This window comes from Sceloporus occidentalis, unplaced genomic scaffold (genome assembly GCF_023333645.1).
Source record: "Sceloporus occidentalis isolate IW3139 unplaced genomic scaffold, rSceOcc1.0.p SCAF_7, whole genome shotgun sequence".
NCBI lineage: Eukaryota > Metazoa > Chordata > Lepidosauria > Squamata > Phrynosomatidae > Sceloporus > Sceloporus occidentalis.
Genome location: NW_028316987.1, coordinates 55,639,264 through 55,659,589, shown reverse-complemented (window position 1 = coordinate 55,659,589; position 20,326 = coordinate 55,639,264). Strand labels below are relative to the sequence as shown.

General features: G+C 40.3%; 1 protein-coding gene across 6 annotated transcripts in view; it reads right to left on the bottom strand.

Moving 5' to 3' along the window:
- CPVL (carboxypeptidase vitellogenic like) overlaps positions 1-19,838 on the bottom strand; it is a 45,301-nt gene extending 25,463 nt beyond the window's left edge. Inside the window, exons 1-4 of one of the 6 annotated variants that reach the window (XM_089533030.1) lie at positions 19,765-19,838; positions 7,489-7,693; positions 4,661-4,779; positions 1,237-1,351 (exon numbers count right to left, since the gene is read on the bottom strand). In XM_089533030.1, coding sequence (XP_089389156.1) covers positions 1,237-1,351; positions 4,661-4,779; positions 7,489-7,681 — 427 coding nt within the window. In that variant the 5' untranslated portion in view covers positions 7,682-7,693; positions 19,765-19,838. Of the gene's footprint in view, positions 1-1,236; positions 1,352-4,660; positions 4,780-7,488; positions 7,698-9,234; positions 9,451-16,145; positions 16,270-19,764 lie in introns of those variants that run through there. The other 5 variants (XM_089533029.1, XM_089533025.1, XM_089533024.1 and 2 more) reach the window with 5 other exon arrangements.
- Positions 19,839-20,326: the final 488 nt, after the last annotated feature.

The window sequence follows — 20,326 nt, the reverse complement described above, 5'->3', positions numbered from 1 at the left end:
CAGCAAAAATAAGAAAAAAACACAAGTATTTCAGAAACAGATTAACACTAACATTCTAGTGAATTTGTTTTTAAAAGCATTATATATATATTGTGTTGATAAACTGATAAGAAATTGCTTAGACCCTAGTATAACAAATCTGACATACTTCCAAAATTTAAAAATTATTTATGGCCATGTCATCAAGGGCCAACTTTATACTGTGCACATCTTTGCAGCATCACCCCCGCCTTTGTATTTATTTATTTATTTATTTATGTATTTATTTGCCTAGGCTTTCTTGGAAGACAAACTGTAAGTTATTCTTTTACACACATGCACTTAACAGAAAGATGTATTACTAATACTTCTTTCTCCTTACTTTGTTTTTAAAATTACTTGACTAACATGGCAAGAATTAATATATGCATTCATGTATAGCAATTTTAGTCAAAACATTGATAAAAAAAAACTGAGTCAACTTATCCATGGTTCAATGTAAGTACTGTACTTTAACTCTTATTTACAAAGGAGCCATTCTCTGGTGAAAGGCATGTGTGCAATCTGTTTTGGAAGCAGTGACCCTCCTCTCTCATCCATCCAGCCTTTAGGGTGAGCACAAACTGGAATTCTGTAAGCTCTTTGGCATTGTTTTCTTTTGTTTCATCCTTTAGATTGTTTGTTACATTCCCCTCAAATTATCCATGGGCCATATCAAAAGCGTGAGACCCCAGAGTACATTTGGGCCTCATGCTCATTTCCGTGCAACTGCTAGGAGTGATGATTCTCTTTTGAAACAAGTCACAAGAATACTCACACCTTCTTCTTGTCTTACTCCCAAAAAAGGTTCTTTATGAGACCAAAAATGGATTTCCAGTTACTTCTGGATTCCATTGTAAGAGGTGGTGTTCTGAGCAGCAAAACCTGCCCCCTGACTTTGCTCATCCCTAAGGTACTGCACTGCAGTCTAACTATTCATTATGTTACAAGAAACAGTGTTTTCTAACCCCAGTAATGGACACCAGCTTACATCCACATGAAAACTAGCTTTTGGGGGCTCTTCTAACCAAGTTTAGATCAATTTCTTTTGCCTGTCTGAGATAGATTTCCGGAGACAATCAATGTAAATTTTTCTTGTTTTACTTTACAAGAGCATCCTGAGTCATTTCTCCTGTTTCTACCATAAGCTCTGACTGCACTAGCCCTTCTGCACTCTGCTTAATATAAATATCAAATATTCCTACAACAAATACTTGCATGTGAGATTCTTGTAGACAAGATATGGCCCATGCTCAACAAAGAGACCAAACATGGATGTCCCTCCAGGTCCACCTTGGAGCCAAAGTAGGACAGGGGCATTCTCTGGCTGTACCTGAAATCAAGACAATAAAAGGTGAAAACATTCCTATGAAAACTAAGTGCCACTTTACTGTCTTGTTCAAAATGATACCTTTCCATATAATCCATGGTCAAACTCAAGATGGGTGCTTGCTAGCTAATAATTCTCAGCCTAACACATGTAGCATTCAGAATTGATGTTTAATACCTTTGTGGCTGCAAGAGTAGCCACAGATGCACAAACAGGCCAGGTTTCCTAAGTCTATTATACTGGCTCAGTGCTAGGGAATTCTGGGAATTGTAGTTCATTGTGGCACCAGAGTTCTCTGACAGAGAAGGCTAAATGTCTCACAAAACTACAGTTCCTGGAATTCCCTAGCATTGAGCCAGGACAGTTAAAGCGGTATCCAACTGGATTATTTCTGCAGTGTGTTTTGGACCTAACTAATCCAAACTAAATTCTAACTAATCACAACAAAAATATTCTAAAATGAATTACTGAGAAGATCACCCTACAAGTATATATATCCCCTAATTTAGATCATCCCCTTCTCTACTTCCAAATATGCAAAATTGTTTACTATATTACAGCCTAGGTAAGGTAAACAAGATCATGATTCCTTGATCAGGAAATACAGTGATCCCAAAGAAAATAGAGGAAAGGAAGGGATAAGAGGACAAAACAACTCTAGGCAGCCAGCAAGCACTATACAGTGCATCCCAGCTCAGATACTTCTTTAAGAATTGTAGCCAATCCAGTTATAGCATGTCTCTACAAATGAACTATCTGATTGTTAACAAGAACACAGAGAGCACTTGGAGAAGTTACTTTTGGGGCCACAACTGCTAGAAGCCCAGCAACCATTCTGCATGGTGTAGTAAAAAAAAAAGTGATATTTGGAATATTTTGCCAATGGGAAACCATAACTCTGTGTTTAAAAAGAAAAACTCTCCCAAGCCATCTTAACGTGCATTACATTTATTGACTGCATTTGCTGATGACAATAACCATGCTATGAATGGTTTTTTCTTGTTTGTCCCAGAGTTGTTCTCCTTCCTTTTCCCTTGCCCTCGTAAGTCTTGCAATATTTTCATTAGTAACTACCCCATCCACATTCTCATGATAACAACTGGTTCCCAAGGCAAAAGTAACCTCACACTGAAATTAATAAAAACTAATAAGCATACAAATCCCTTGTTGCAACCACTCCAATGGTTATTTCCAGGAACAATTCAAAATTGTGGCTGGCCTTAAGCCACATAAAGCTGTATATGCTCAAGTCTAGGCCTTCGCAGTGGCTGTTCCCAGGCTTTGGAAAGCTAGGATGTGTCTCTTTTACTGTCTTCTCGCCAGCAGGTGAAAGCCTTCCTCCTCCTCCTTATTCTTGTTCCAACAGGGTTTTAGGAATTAAATTTAATGGATTTTAGCAGTGTGCTGTTTGTTGATTTTTATCTTGTTTTCTAATAAATGTTTAATGGTTTTAAGACTATAAATTGTTCCCTTGTATTTTAAAGTGAACTTGTATATGTTTTATAGAAGTCTTATTTATATACAGTATATTAATCTTTATTTGTTTTATTTTTTGTTAAGATGACTTTAATCCCAGTATTGTTGAAAAGGCAGGATAATAATAATGGATAAAGATGATTCTAGACTTTCAGTTCTTTAGACTCTTAACTATTTTCCCAGTGTAACTTGCCAATATGCAGACCAAAGCCTGTTGACACAACTGAAAAGAAAAACACACTGCAGCTACTACATTTAATTTTACAAAAAGGAAAGCTGAAATGAATCAGAAGCATTCAAGGCCTTTTCCGGTGATGATACCCCTTTTTTGTACTTAGATGTCATGGCAACATTTTGTCTCCTCGGTGATTATTCTGGTAAACAGTGCTGTTAAATGAAGGGCACAGACAAGATCAACCAAATCATTTAGAAAAGAACAAGAAACAAACTCAGGGTCATCCATTAGATAATTGCAGCCTGTATCTCCGAGTTGTATTACATGTTTCTGACTAACTCTTATCTTGGCAACAGTTAGTATGTTAAAGGTTTAAAGAACATTTTGAAAAACACCCTTCAGCCCACACTCTCTTATACTGCATTTGGAACTGACATGTTTCCACTAAAAGCAGAACTTCAATTTATCTCATCCTTCAAAATGACAAGGCTGAAACTTTAACCTAAACTATTTTATCTTCTTCACACATAAGCCTTAAGGTGGTAATCATTAACGGTGTCCAAGCGTATTTGTACCCTTGTATCAATTTAGCATTCTGGCCTGTACAAATGGGACACCATTTTAGCACATGACCTTTGAAAATTACAGAATCCACAAGTCCACTGTGTGAATGACCCATATACTTCCTGGCACTTTCAAAAACACAGGCAGAGATTTTATTAATGATAGAAAGTGTACCAAGATTAAATAGAAAAGTCTTCTTTTCTGCTTCATCACCTTGTACAGTACCAGAAGAATGTAGGAGTATTTTGCTGCCTGCCTGCAACTTACCTGAATCATCATTCCTGCAAACACTGACTAAACACAATAAATATGATTCCCTGTTCCTTTCTCACATCTCTTGATTATACAAGGATTCTTCTGTTGCCTCTCGCTTGGCAGCCCCCAGAAGAGAAGATGATGTGGGCAGCAGGATAGTAGTTCTGTTGGTTTCAACTTATAGCAACCCTAAGGTGAACCTATTATGGGGCTTTCTTGGCAAGATTTGTACAGAGGAAGTTTGCCATTGCCTTCCCCTGGGGCTGAGAGCATGTGACTTGCCCAAGGTCACCCAGTGGGTTTCATGGCTGAACTGGGAATTGAACTCTGGTTTCCAGAGTTGTAATCCAATGGTCTAATCCAGTGGTTCCCAACCTGTGGGTCGGGACCCCTTTGGGGGTTGAATGACCCTTTCATGGGGGTCGCCTAAGACCATTGGAAAACACCTATTTAATTACAGTTATGAAGTAGCAATGAAAATAATTTCATGGGTTTGGGTCACCACAACATGAGGAACTGTATTAAGGGGTCATGGCATTTGGAAGGTTGGGAACCACTGGTCTAATCACTATGCCACAATGGCAGCAGGATATCAGTAGTAAAATAGTTATAACCCATATATCACAAATGTATATTTACACACATACACACAGGCACTGAATTAAATAGCTAACACCAAAAGCAACAGAACAGCACTCCATTCAATAAGACTATGAATGCAAGGAGCACATAATCAGATATACATATAAAGTTCACAAAAATTTCAATGTCCTTACCAAAATACCGTCACAAAATGGGAGGTTATTTCCTAATGGTCTTTTGAAAGCTGAAATCAAACCTACCTGAGCAGGGAAAAACCAAAAGAAAAGGTTGCTGTTGTGAGTCTTGTTGACTGTCAAGTACCCTGAATAGCTTTTCACATTTGCTCCTGGCAGGGGGCCCACCAGGCTTAACTGCCTTCCTGTTAATGTCAAGCAGAGGGAAAAGAACAATGTTTAAGAAGTGTCCAAGAGTAAAGATACATGCAAGATCCGTAACTCTCATTACAGCTCAAATAAAATATAGGTAAGTGCATAGCTTTTTCTTCATGCAATTAACATTTCAAAGTGCTTACATATTTTGTTAATTTTGTAAAGTAACTAAAAAATAACTTGTTATTCAAAAACGAGTGATGTTCGGCTTCCACCAAGACTGAAACCAACAAGCCAAGGACATCATTAGGGTGAGCATGGAGTGCGGAGTGCAGCAAGTGACACCCAAGCCGGGGGGGGGGGGGGACACCACTGCTCCTCAAACATCGGACTTTTGGCAGAAATGGGCTGTGGCATTCTCCTGCATCTCTGTACAACACTGAAGAGATGGTGTGAGTGGGTCAAAGCTCTGTGAGAGGAGAAAGGAGAAGCCTCAGGGTTTTTTTAATTTTAAAAAATATATTTATTTTTTTAAAAATTATTTAATTTTTAAAAAAAATAGTTATTCATTTTAAATTTTCTTTAAAAACAACCCATCACACCAAATGTTCATTTTAACCACATTAAACTATGTACATGTAAATACATCTAGGCTCTGCACTTGATACTGTGATTTAAAAGTATATTTTTAATTTTGCTAGTGTTTTATGTCACAATTACAGTGGCAAGCCCAGATATCCATGGGCTTGCTATCCTCAGATTTAAGCATCCACAGATGGCAAGCCGCACTGTTTTCAATAGGAGCGCATGCATGCAGCCACATTAGCGGCTGCATGCACATCATGCCTGCGATTGAGGACAATGAGACTCGAGGTCCCATAGTTTTTCTTATCTGTCTGGAGGTCCCGAAACAGATTATCCATGGATATGATGAGCGAACTGTATTACCATTACATTCAGCGATATAGGGGAATTACAATTTATGAGTAACATTAGTACAAGAAACATTACTAAGGATTCTGTATGGTGTGGCATGGGAGGTGGTCAAGGGGGGGAGTGACACCATGAGTTACTGCACCAGGTTACACCAATCTTGGTGATACTGCTGCAACAAGCAAGTATTCTTGTGCAGTGACTAAAAACTAAAAGAAGAAAATACAGGAAGACTTAAAATTAAGAAGAAAGTACAGGAAGGTTCATGCCCTTTCCCATGAGATATAACACATTCACACTTCAATGGTGTAGTAAAATAGTGTCCTTTATATAAAATGGTAAAATCAAGCATTGCTTTTGGGAATTTGTATATTTTTTAATATTTTCAAGCCATGGATGATTGAGCTCGTGGATAAAGAATCCATGGATGTGGAGTGCCGACTGTATTAAACCTGAAACAAGGTAAGTGGGTACATTATGTTTTGCATTAATCTCAGAGCTAACACAAAGACAGATGAGCGTGTCCAAAGGAGGGCGACTAAAATGGTGAAGGGTCTGGAAACCATGTCCTATGAGGAATGACTTAGGGAACTGGGGATGTTTAGCCTGGAGAAGAGAAGGTTAAGAGGTGATATGATAGCCCTGTTTAAATATTTGAAGGGATGTCACATCAAGGAGGGACCAAGCTTGTTTTCTGCTGTTTCAGAGACTAGGACCCGGAGCAATGGATGCAAGGTGCAGGAAAAGAAATTCTACCTCAACATTAGGAGGAACTTCCTGATAGTAAGGGCTGTTCAACAGTGGAACACACTCCCTCGGAGTGTAGTGGAGTCTCGTTCCTTAGAGGTCTTTAAACAGAGGCTGGATGGCCATCTGTCAGGGTTGCTTTGATTCAGAGTTCTTACATGGCAGGGGGTTGGACTGGATGGCCCTTGTGGTCTCTTCCGACTCTACGATTCTATGATTCTATAATTCTAAAGAGTAGGCATTTCCTACCTTCCACTGAAAGTAAAGATTATGGCTAGGCTCCTTGCTCAAAGATGGTAGATGTGTATTAAAGACTTGGGAAAAGAAGTAGGGCTATCTGCCACGTTGAAGATTTAAAATATTGATATAGGAATGATCTTTAAGTTGAATGGCTTTATTTTTTCAAGTTTACTTATTTATGTTTATCTATTTGTTTACATTCTTAGAAAATCGTTATACATATGATTTAGATTAATAAGACAACTTTGGACATAAGAATTCCTAAACCAAAATGAATTTCAGGAGCTAACAAAAAAGTGTTTGTTAAAGAGGTAAAGAAATGCATTAATATTAGTTTTGAAAGCTAAGATAACAAGCAAAATAGAAAATAAGGACTAACACTGAAAAGAAGAGAACTTTTAAATTATTTGTTTGTCCTATGTTGGTTTTTATGGGTTTTTTTTCTTGTTGATATTAATGTTTTAAAATATTAAGAGTATATTTTTTATTTATGTTAATAAAATCAAAATACAAATGGGGGGAAATATAGTAGATTACTTGCTCAAAGGAATTAGCACATTAGAAAAAGATAAGGGGCATGTAGAAAAAGCCTGTGCAGGAAATATTGGAGAACTATCTGATTTCTTAAGTCTGTAGGTCAATGGTAGAAAGGAGACAAATTCCAGTTTTTCCATACAAACAAACATCCAGTCAAAAGGAATCTTGATAGTCTACTATTCTTGTCACATCACTCAGCTGTCTTGTCATTCAGATGATGTCATGGAAACATTGAAAATATTATTTGATTTCCTAGTATGCTTCCAGTTTACTGATCTCTAAGCTTATAGAACTAATTTTACCTTCCTCAGCTCTGCCACTTTCGATGTAAGGTGTTAGAAACAGAGGTTGTCCAGGATATCCTCCTGATGCTTTAGTGTACTTTATTATTTTGAAAATGCTTCGGAACACACTCCATCGCTTATGGGTGCTGCCTAGTTCTAACATCAAGCTCAGATTCAGCAGTGCCAGCAAAACTGTTGTTATCCTGCACATCTTTTCATCCAGCTACCTTGAGGGAAATAAAAGGAAATTCAGTTTGAAATAAAAAAATAAAATAAAACTAGCTACCATAGCTTTGTAGAGAGCATTCCAGTGCTATCCAACTGCAGCAATAACTGGTATTTTCAGTTCTTCCTAACCGTAAAAGCAGAAAGACAAGCAAAATGTTGCAATAATTTTACAATAATTGACATATTCTGTCAAATATTGCACTGTTACATGTGGGATTGCCTTTGAAAAGTCTGAAAACATTAGTTAGTCCAACTTTGGACAAGATTGTTAACAGTGACTGGTTGACACGATTGTATTCATCCGTTCTTTGTAAACAGCAGTGGCTGACTTCTACTGTATTTCTCAATTCACTTTAAAAAAACTGACAGGTGGAAATATAATACATAATTGTTTAGGGTTTCCAATTGTGTGGAAAACATAGACTGCATCTGCACTGCACAAATAATCCAGTTTAACACCACATTAACTGTCCTGGCTACGGAATTCTGGGAACTGTAGTTTTTGGAGACATTTAGCCTTCACTGTCAGAAAGCTCTACTGCCACAACAAACTACAATTTCCAGAATTCCATAGCATTGAGCCATGGCAGTTAAAGTTGTGTCAAACTGGATTATTTCTGCAGTGCAGATGCTGCCATAGTGGGAGCATTTCTGAGGGTATATTGGTTATATCTAAAGAGGCTTAGAAAATAAATCCATAAACATAGATCTACATATATAATGGAAAAAACGCTTCAGTTAGACATAGAAGCAGAATTACCTTTTTCCCCCAGCATTCTCCAATAAGCAGGGATGTGGCCAGAGACTAAAGTTGATCAATGGCAATTCCAAGAATACACAGAGTTCATGCAGCAAAGGAACTGGTTTTCCTTGCAACAGCAGACTGGGGTTTTATTTGGACTAATTCTACATTGATTTTTGTGGTATTACAGATCTATATAAAACAAGCTTACTGCCAGTCATACATCTTCGCTTTGAAAAGGATGACCTCTGAAGGTTTTCTGAGGGGAAAATCACTGAGGAAAGCCATGCATAGTTTGCGTGTTTCTTTTGTTAAACAAAGCAGACAGTTCAATGCTGCTTTTTAATGTGAAGAGGAGAACTTGCCTGTTTCCCTAATGCCAATACAATTTAATATTGCAACAACGAGAAGGCAAGGTTGCGTCTCACATGACAGGTAACACAAGCATTACAGTAGGGACAGATTTAGGGCTCCAGCCAGCCAGAACTAGAACTGTACTTTCTCAGTAGCTGCCCAAACTGAAGGTGGCAAAGCCAAATAAAATTTCAACCAGGACATTCTTGCAGTTGGAGTGCACACAAGTGGTCAGACTGGAGCGGCACTTGTAATTATGTGGTTCATTTTAAGTTATTGCTTCCCACCCAGCTTCTAAACTACAGCTGCTCAGTCTGATGATTATTCAGTGGCTGATTTTTTTTATTGATTTTGAGGTTACATTGTGGTTTATTTGAAAAATAAATCCAACTACATACGAGGTTTAAACATGGAAATTGGGCAGCCATCAGTGAACTAACCAGGTGAGTCCAAGCCAACCACAGCAACTTCGGTAGGAAAAGTGGCTGCAGAACAACCCACGTTCCTCATAAACAGTGCAAGGGGGGAATGTTGTGCCAGCAACCGGTCTCATTTATACCCGTTTTGTAGGAAAATGGCAGGTGTGTTCATGTAACAGGTCTGTCCAGAACATGAGTCAGGTGCTTGGAGCGTAAGAGCTGTTCATTATCTAAGCAAGATGAAGAAAGAAGCACAAGAGTGGTCAACAGCCAGTCCAGAAGTGATTACAGAGGTTCAGAAGTCAAGATGAACAAGTCAGCAAGGAATAAACAGAGTAATCCGAAACATAGCCAGTCCAGGGCTATAGAAACAGGAACATGAGAGAGTTCTGCCAGTCAATCAAATAAGGCAGTTGTCGGCAGTAAGGCTGAGAGAACTATTCAGGTGATCCCAAGCCAACAACAGCTGACTGTATTTCCAAAAATACATTCTCTTGACAATGATGTGCATAAAATATCCATCATGCACAGCAAAACCAGCAAGATCTGCAGATCACTGAACAAATGGTGAACATTTATCTTTCCAACCTTAGAATGTTAAGTCTTTTTGCAACAGTAAAAGTATACAGGACCCAACAATGTGGTCCTTCAGATAAATTTCACATCACAGAGAAAGAACCTGGGGCTGAAAAACACTGAATGTGGAAGATGGATTGATAGATTTTTCTCATTGTTCTTATGGAGATGTGGCCATGTGCATGCACTGCCATTGGGGACAATGTGGGCTCCATTCGCAGATGGTTGAATCCATGGATGGCAAGTCTGCGGATACAGAAGGCTTACTTTATACTGAGCCTTCAGCAGAGTGGAGAGAGTTGCCAACAAATGGCCACAGCTGAAACATTTGCATAGCTCCTAAAACAGCCAGTTGGGTTGCCTCCAGACTACACATACACACCCTAAAAGTCACACCTTGCAAAAACAAAAAACAGGAAACCTTTTTTTTCCAGGAAAGTCCAGGGTAAACAGGGACTTCTTAAAAACTGCATTAGTACCTACAAGATGAGGATTTACTTGGAAAATGACCATGTAGCTTGTGTTCTCATAGTGCTGGAAACAAAGTGGCTAAGGACTTTTTGCTAGTGTGGATCTGTCCTCAGTTTCCCAAGGTCTAGTAGAATATAAAAGTCTTTGCCTGACAATGCAAAGATAGCAAGGAGGTGGTCAATCTTGCCTGCCTAAAAGGGGAATTCCAGATTGTCCACATTGTCTTATATACCCTCAGATGTGCCTGTGGGGGGGGGGGGGGGGACAGCATTTTTATATGTATCAGCCTCCCTATCTAGTGCCCCCTCCTTCCATTTTCTTCCTCTTCCTGTCAAACATTTGATTGTCAAGATTATCTCGTCTTGTAACACATCACATGCACATTGATGGAATCAATGTTTGCCAACAAAACCAATATGTTTGGACTATACATTCTATCAGCCCCAGCCAATGATCAGGGATGATGAGGGCTGCAGTCCAAAATATTTGGAGGCCTCACATAGGGAAATTTGATATGTACAGCAAAAACTATTCCAGAAACAAATCTAACATTACTCTATGCCTGTTTCTATTATGCTGCAGGGACACACTTCTTGATATGGTTAATGCTAGTTAAATCCTAAGAAAAAGCTGACTTACTCCCAAATCATCTGAAATTCTCTTTCATGTTCAGAAATCTAATACTGTATACTATGCAACCTATGCCTGTAAATGAAATGTTGATTATTATCCCAGCTTTTCTTCCACTTGGCAATCTATTAGAATGTTCACATAACAATTTTCTGTAGTAGCGTGGCTAATCGAAGGTTTTGAATTAAGAGACAAAGAGAGGGAACAAAGGAAATATCAACTGTGGTAAAAGCACAAGGACATATTAGTTCCACTCCAACAAAACCAGCCAACCAACCAACCACTCAGGCATGCTTAAAATCATCAGAATTTCCTCAATGGATGTGAAAAGGCAGACAATGTTATCAGGCTATACCACAGTTTTGCTGAGCAGAGATGAGTGAACAGCCAAACTGAAAGGGCATCCAAGACACTATTTTTTCTTCTGCAATTCCAAATCCACTGTGGATTGTTGTTGTTTTGTTTTTGGAATGGACATGTCTTCCAAACTTTATATGTTCTCTTCACATTATATGAAAATGTCACTACCTCTAGTGTATAACAGAAAACAGTGACACTGGGAAGGTGTGGGGAGATGGGAATTTGTTTCTTACTTGGTCTTATTGTTCTAACAAATAAGGAATTGAAAAGTTCAATTAAATGGGAAATAGAACTGTCTAGGATTTGGGGGACAATGATAGAAGGAACATTGTTGCTTCTGCTGTTTATTTTAAACACATAACTCTTTTAAAATGAATTTTCATAATAAGCCAACAGTTTCTTATGAGTAACTCATGACACATTTTAAGCAGCTGTAAATGACTCCAGAGTAATGGTAGCATATTTTTAAATAAAACTCACTGATACTAAATGGTAATAGTTGGCCAGTAGAACAAAAGGGGTAAGATATACAATAAAATAATTCCACCAGGCTGCAGAAGGAAGAGAAAGAAAGCAGGGCCACCACAAGCCTATGAGCTGGAACAGATGAACAGAAAAAATAGGTCAGATCTAGGGTTCCCATATCCCGCCTGGGGGCGGGACTTTCCTGATTTGGGGCGGGTCCGCACAGTCCCGCCCTGGTTTGGCCCCGCCCCCGGGACTCCCCCCCCAGCGAGTCCTGCAGGCTTGGCTGGGGCTTGGAGGACGGCTGTCTTCCAAGCCCTAGCCATGCCCTGGGGGCTCCTCCAAGCCTTAGCCATGCCCTGGGGGCTCCTTCGCGATCGTGGAGTCCTCCAGGCTTGGCTGGGGCTTGGAGGACGGCTGTCTTCCAAGCCCTAGCCATGCCCTGGGGGCTCCTCCGCGATCACCAGGCAGGGGTTTGGGGCTTGGCTTCAGCGAGGCCCCATCCCCTTGCCTGGCTTCCTCCGTTGGCGACGGAGGCAGCCAGGCAGGGGAAAGAGCCTTTCCTCTTTCTCCTCCTCCTCTTCTTATGCCTCCTTTTCTTCCTCCCCTTCTTCCTCCTCTTCTTCTTCTTCTTTCTCCTCCTCTTCCTCCCCTTCTTCTTCATCTTTTTCCTCCTCTTCTTCTTCCTCCTCTCCTCCTCCTCCTCCTCTTCTTCCTCCCCTTCTTCCTCTTCCTTCTTCCTCCTCTTCTTCATCTTCTTCCTCCTCCTCTTCTTCTCCATCTCTTCTTCTCCTCCTCCTCTTCCTCCCCTTCTTCCTCTTCCTTCTTCCTCCCTTTCCTCCTCTTCTTCATCTTCTTTCTCCTCCTCTTCTTCTCCATCTCTTCTTCTCCTCCTCCCCTTCTTCCTCCCCTTCTTCCTCTTCCTTCTTCCTCCTTTTCCTCCTCTTCTTCATCTTCTTCCTCCTCCTCTTCTTCTCCATCTCTTCTCCTCCTCCTCTTCCTCCCCTTCTTCCTCCCCTTCTTCCTCTTCCTTCTTCCTCCTTTTCCTCTTCTTCTTCATCTACTTTCTCCTCCTCTTCTTCTCCATCTCTTCTCCTCCTCCTCTTCCTCCCTTTCTTCCTCCTCCTCTTCTTCTTCTCCTCTTCCTCCTCCTCTGCCTTTTCCACTCTTCCTCCTCTTCAATGCCCAAATATGCTGTTTGGAATGGGGGGGGGGGGGGAGGTTAGCCAGAAAGGGAAGTACATTTCTGCCATCTGTCTAGGAACAATGCCAAAATGTCCTCCATTTTGATCATGCCTAAGAAACATGCATTTATATTAACATTTTTTAAAAAATCATCAATTTTTTGCGTGTCCTCCATTTTTAAAAAATGTGCCCTACATTTGAAAATTTTGTCCTACTTTTGTCCTACATTTGTCTCAGTTTGGAGGTCCAGAATTATGGCAACCCTAGTCAGATCCTGCTTTTTCCAAAAGCTGGTTGAAACCCCATTGCCCACATGGCCTGCTCCCAAGGTGGCCTGAATAAGCACAGACCAACCGCACAGCATGGCATGAAGCTGTGCCACTGAGTAATTTTTCTTTTGTTGCCTCCCCACCATGTATCCACACCATTGCACAACCCACCATGTATACACACCTGCAACCTCAAAGTACCTCCCATGTCCGCCCAGATGCTGCCCCCTTGCATGGCTGCCCCTTTGATCGGTCACACAGTCGCACATGCGATGCTCTGCCAGTACAGGGCATTGGTGCATTCGTGTGTGATACACTGGCAAAGCACATGAAGGCCCCCCCATACATGACCCTTTTACCCCCTATACATCATTCCCCCCATTGGACTATCTGATTTGTGTATGTTGTAATTACATCGATTGGTGTTGTTACACTTTTATTTCTTTGCTTTGCTGCAACACCACTCTTGCATTGAGGCATTTTATCTGCTGGTTCAAAGATGTGCATTTTCCACCTTGGGACAGATTATCATGGCTTCTTTTTGCTCCCATTTTTAGCCCTGGAGCGCTGTTTCAGCCCAGTTTCCAGCCACTTTTGAGGCATGCTTTGTCTAAACACCCTGCCTTCAAAGCGACTGGAAAGTACTTCATTTTGCTGTCTCTTTCTCTCCATGATTAAGTCAAGATCTATGAATTTCCCTGTTTCTCATTTGATATACTAACCACGCCATCATACTGGCTTTCATGTAAGAGAGCAGAGAAGTGTGGTGCAAATGAAGACTAGTAATGTAAGAAATGTAGAAAAGTCATGAAGCACAAAGATAGCTGGCATGTGGAAAGATTCAGTTCTTATTTAAAGAATACATACTATCATTGTGCATCAGTTTGAAGGAGCCTTAGGAAACTTGTTGAACAACTATAATGCCTTATTCAGAGAATTTTGCAAGTGATTCAAATGACCCGTTTTTACATGTGCAGTCCTTTCTCCTCTGCAGCACTCTAAGAAGAGCATCTACATAAGACATACCTCACTTAACAAAGGCGATGATAGCTAATCACCTTTTTACAAAGATTTCTCCATGCCCACCATTTTTTATGCAGCATTGACAACACAGATTTGGATGTCAGGTTGCAGCAATATGTCTGCAGTAAACTATTGCAAAACCATCTCTCAGTATTCCTTGCCTAAGAAAAACCCTATGAAATTCATGGGGTCACCACTCACCATCCATGGACAGGTGACTAGCAACACACACACACACACACACACACACACACACACACACACAGTGCAAGAAAGCTTGAAATGCAATAGAATGGGAATTTATTCTACCTGATCCTACTATAGTTGTGTATGCCTGCCTCCAAAATATGGAGTAGCTATCTCAAGAAAGACAAAAGACCCAGATTAGATAAAATGAAATTTGTTTATGTTCATTTGTTGAAATACATCTGAATTCTAAGACTACCCTTTGGGGTGATAGAAGTGCTCTGGTCTACTTTCACTTCTTTTAAATTTTGCCTAACAGCAGTTAGACATAATGCCACTAAAACCAATATCTTATGTATGCTGTTAAAATTGTACACTTTGCTTGGAGAGCAATGACATCATGTGATAAGTTTGATGCAAAAGCGAAACTAATGCATTGCTACGATGGTATAACAGCATGGTGTGATACCGCTAATATTCTGGTAACCCCCTTAGGTACTCAAAACAGAGTCACAGCTAAACAGCCCAATTTTTATATCTGGAGGAAAGAGAATGGAAATGGGTCTCTTTGGAAACAGGATGTGTTCAGAATGAATCTGATGCTTTATCTCAGCAATTCATTCTTTCAAACTACCTCAAACACTGTACCAGAAATACTCAAGAAGGAAGAAACTGAAGAAGCAGTTGATTTCCAAGATGAAGAACATCTTGTTTGGACCCTTATAACACAATCATAGGTATTTATTCAGAAGTAACTCAACTGTGTAAGAGTCAAAACACACTGCAGAAATAATCCAGTTTGAGACCGCTTTAACTGCCCCGGCTCAATGCTAGGGAATTCTGGGAACTGTAGTTTTGTGAGATATTTAGCCTACTCTGTCAGAGAGCTCTGGTACCACAACAAACTACCGTTCCCAGAATTACTTAGCCTAAGCCAGAACAGTTAAAGCAGTCTCAAACTGGATTATTTCTGCAGTGTGTTTTGGCCCTAAATTAGTTATCATTAATTATAATCTCTAGTAGGTAGGTATACGGTTTCCGCTTTGAATACCAAAATCCGTAGATGCTCAAGTCCCATTATAGACAAGGGCATAGTGAAAAGTTGTCCCTTATATAAAATAGCAAAATCAGTTTGCTTTTTAGAATTTATATACATTTTGGAAGATTTTCAAGCCGTGGATGATTGAATCCATGGATAGGGAGGGCTGACTGTACTTTACAACTTTTAAGCCTAAACCCAACTCAGACTTTAAACCCTGTGTATTTTACATTGTTGACTTCTAAAGAATGAGATGCAAACCTGAGGAATGGTTATGAATTAAACTGTGCTTGTTTAACAAGGCCAACATATCTATGTCAGAAATTTGTTTAACAAGCCAAGGGGTGTTTGCCAAATAGCTTTCCAGTAGCGGCTCACATTGACTGAAGTACAGACAAGTTTATCATTAAGAAGCTAATAAAGGAATCAGTTTTCATCACAATATTTCAAGATTGCTTAAGATTACAGTTTGTGAAACAACAGCTTGGTAGTCTTTCAAGCAACTGCAGAAATCTATCAAAACAATTCAAGCGATAATATACTCAGTTGCTATTGCCAAAAAATCATTAACAGACAAGAGACTTTTGCTGCCTTATGTTCAGATAAAAAAATTAATACATTTATAAATCACATAGTTATGTGAGGTTTATATCAAAACTTTTTGACTTGCCTTAGGTGCAAGATCAATTTGCTAAGTCAACAAAAATGAGGAGGAACTATATTCTTACCAGTTAGCCTGCAAAGTCAACTTACTTCTTTCCCAGTGTGGTTTCACATAGGCTATCCAAAAGAACTAACTGAATGTACTAGCAAACAACTATCTTTATCTTCAGAAGGCAGCCACAGCACTGGAGAACATCAGCTAATGTAGATCATGTATCAGCAACACTCCCTCTTGTGGCTGATACCTTTACATTCCTGTTTTTGTCTCAAAAATGTAAGAACAAATGGACTTTCTAAATTTTATGAGATGGCATAATCACTGTAAAAAGCTGTGTCAGTCACATGTTATTTTAATGGAAACAGAAACCCACACTCATGTAATGTCATAGCTACCACTGTCATACTCGCCACTCTTTCAACCATTGTATCTACTTATTATTTCAACTTGCTAGTATCTAGCATTTCTCAAAATCTACCAGCTAAAATGGATACTGGCCATGATGTCTGGAAGACGTGGGGAGTTGTAACCAAATAAAGCAATTTTTCACATTCCAGTCTTACCTTCTCTTTGCACAAGTTTCCAGACAATTTTGTTGGAACCAAATAATTTACAGATGGTAGTATACCATGGGACTTCAAGTCCCACTGTCTGTCCCCAATGGCAGTGCGTGCATGCAGCCACACCGTCATTAAGGACAATAGGACTTCAGGTATGACCCCATTGTTCCCAAACAACAAGGACTTGATGAAGTCCTGTTGTCCCTAATGGCAGTGCGGCCATGTGCATGCAGCACCACTGGGGACAATGGGTCATAAATGAAGCAGAAAGGGCGAGTAATTGCGCAAATGATTATCACAGGCAATTGCACAAATAAAGTGATATTGGAAATGCGTTGTCGCTGAAATCCCAAAAGTAAAAAGATGTGCGTTAATGGTTCTTTGTGACCACTTTAATGGAGGGTTTTGTGCGATGTCATGTGAAATCGTTATGCATAATTACGTGATTTTTCTGGGATATTCACAGGATAAACTCCCAAACTCCTTCGTATGATAAATTCCTAAGATGTTTTATTTGGACTGCTAACAATGAGGATATGCCTTCAACTAACAAATTACTCAAATACTACTGCAGTGGTGGAAAGGTTTTTCTGCTCCAGCACAAAATACAAGGAGCAAAGTGAGCAATTACTCCAAGATCACACAGAATAGAGTCCAACCTGCAAAATACACAATTTAAAATTCCTAAAGCAACAGAAACCACAACTAAACCAATCTGAGAAGAACTGCTCAGAAAAACCACCACCACCACCACAACAAATATAACACAGGAACTGTAGTGATCAAAGCAGTGGTGGAGCTACAGTAGGAATGCAAAAGAGTTACCCTCCACCACCACCATCATTGTCATTCTTTTCCCCCCAGTCAGAATAAACAAAGCTGAAAATTTACATCATGCAAAAATTTAAAATATACTTAATGTTCCGCTCTTCCCCTTTCTTTCTTTTTCGTAACATAAGCGCGAACTTAAATAAAGACTTGTGACAATGAACTGGACATTTGCTGCACAAGAAACCAGCTGTGGAGGAAAAAGCGCTTTCTTCAGACTTACACAGCTTTTGCAAAAGACTGGTTTCCTCTCACCAGAGCTATTATTAAATCATCAGAGTCAGCTTTTAAGAAGTTTAGCAATTTCACTTCCTAATTGCGAATCTAGATTCATTCTAAAAAAAAAGTCTGAACAACTAATTTGTCTGGATTTTGTTTGAGCAGAACAGGTTTAGACATGTCCTTTTAATAGCAGCTTGGCCTTATCCTGTAGACCTGATTCAGATTATGGGCTAGACCACACTGGAACACGCATGGCCATAACAAAGTGGGAGAGAAAGGGTCTGAATACTTGAAAATGATTTTCCTTCAACACCCAGCAATTCTGACCAGGGTTGAAACCACACTGGAGCAATAATCCGGTTTGACACTACTTTAACTGCTGTGGCTCAATGCAATGGAATTCTGGGAAATGTAGTTGGTTGTGGCACCAGAGAGCGGGACTTGGAAGGTCCAAAGTTGACTTGAAAGCAATTAACAAATTTGGCCATGTAAACTGACTCGATGACCCACTGCATTCTCTGAAGATGCCAGCCACAGATGCAGGCAAAACGTCCGCAATAAACTCTTCTAGAACAATGGCCACATAGCCCGAAAAACCCACAAAAAACCACTGGGTGACCTTGGGCAAGTCACACTCTCTTAGGCTCAGAGGATGGCAATGACAAACCCCCTCTGAAGAAATTTGCCAAGAAAACCCTATGGTCAGAAACAACCTGAAGGCACACAACAACAACAACAACAAGAACAACATACATTGCCATGCCTGATTTTTTTGTAAACTGCATGGAGGTGACCTTGCATTGCATCCCTCTTCTTTAAAAACACACAAACACAGGCTGCATCCACACTGCAAAAATAATCCGTCTTGACACCGCTTTAGCTGCCATGGCTCAATGCGATGAAATTCTAGGAACGATAGTTTGTTGTGGCACCACAGCAATGCTATGAAATTCAGGGGATGGTAGCAAATAAAAAGTTAGCCAGATGTGGATATAGCAAATCAAGCCATTATTTTTTCAGCACTTGCACACTCTCCCTTGGATGAAGGCTGGTGGTGGCCTTCTCTACAGTTGATTAGGCTGCATCCACATTGCAGAAATAATCCAGGTTGACACTGCTTTAACTGCTAGGGAATTCTGAGAAGTGTAGTTTTGTGAGACACTGAGCCTTCTGTGACAGTGAGGAGTTTATCACACTGGGGCTAATTTCGGCATTAAAGAGAGATTAAAGCACATTTAAAGCATCCCGCAAATAAAGCGGAAATGGCAAGTAATGATTATCCCACGCAATTGTGCAAAAAGAGTGACATCGGAAATGCATCGCCGCTGAAATCCCGAAAGTAAAAAGATGCGGGTTAATGCTTCTTTGTGGCCACTTTAATGGCGGGATAAACTCCCAATCTCCTTTGTGTGATGAACTTCACAGAGAGACCATGCTCTGGTGCCATAACAAACTACAACCCCCAGACCTCCACAGCAGTGGGCTATGGCAGTTAAAAGCGGTGTCAAGGCGGGTTATTTCTACAGCAGCCACCCCCAAACCATGGAAACAATCATGGACACATCTACTCCAATTCCCATATCATATTCCTTCCTGGAAAACAATTTGGCATATAGGTCCCATTTATTTGGGGTTTTGTTTTTTGTTTGGCTGTCCACATCTTGCCCAAAAGTGAAAGGGGGGTTGGACTGGATGGCCTTTGTGGTTCTCTCCCAACTCTTCTATGGTTCTATGATGGGGGGGGGGGGTTTGGACTTCATCTCCCAGAATCCCAGACTATTAACCAACATGGCTGAAACCTCTGGGAGCTGAAGTCCAAAACCTCTTAAAGGGCACAGTTTGGGGACCACTGTGTGGGTGCAACCACAAAGACACCAGTTTGTTTAGCCAAGTGGGGCTGGCAGCTCAGACTGGGCCCATCCACAACAACAATAACAACGTCCCTAGATTCAACATTGAACCAAACCAAAGGGAAGGGCCTTCCCTTCCCTCTCTACTAGGCCTCCTCCTGAGGCTTGAGGGCCCTTCCCTCCCCGCCTGCCAGCAAGGCTCCCCTCCTTCCCCAGCCCTGCTTACCCTTCACCGGCTCAAAAAAAGAAACGCCAGCCTCCACCAACCGCAGCTCCGCCGCCAGAAAGAGAGGCGGGCCTTCCTCCTCTCCCTCCCCGCCTGTATTGCCCCGGGAAGGGGGGAGACATCCACACTGCAGGAATAACCCGGTTGGATCCCGCTTGAACCTCCATGGCTCAATGCTATGGGATTCTAGGAAGGGGAGAGTTTTTTGTTGTGTCACCCACACAGCTCCATTCATCCAGATGGGAATAAGGCCAACCAGGCCTTGCTGCACCCTCTCCTTTTGTGCAGCTTATTATTAGGCTGCATCAACATTGTTATTATTATCATTAAGCTTTATTTACAAATCGCTGTAAATTTACACAGTGCTGTACATACAATCAATTGCAAATGAATAAAATAGAATAAAATAAACCTGCCAGAGGTGTACATTCTAGATAAAACAATTAGAAGTTAATGCACATTAATACATATAAAATTCAAAACAATAATATAGAAAATATAAATATAAAATATATAAAATAAAATATGAAGTGCATATCAACACTGCCTAAATAATCCAGGT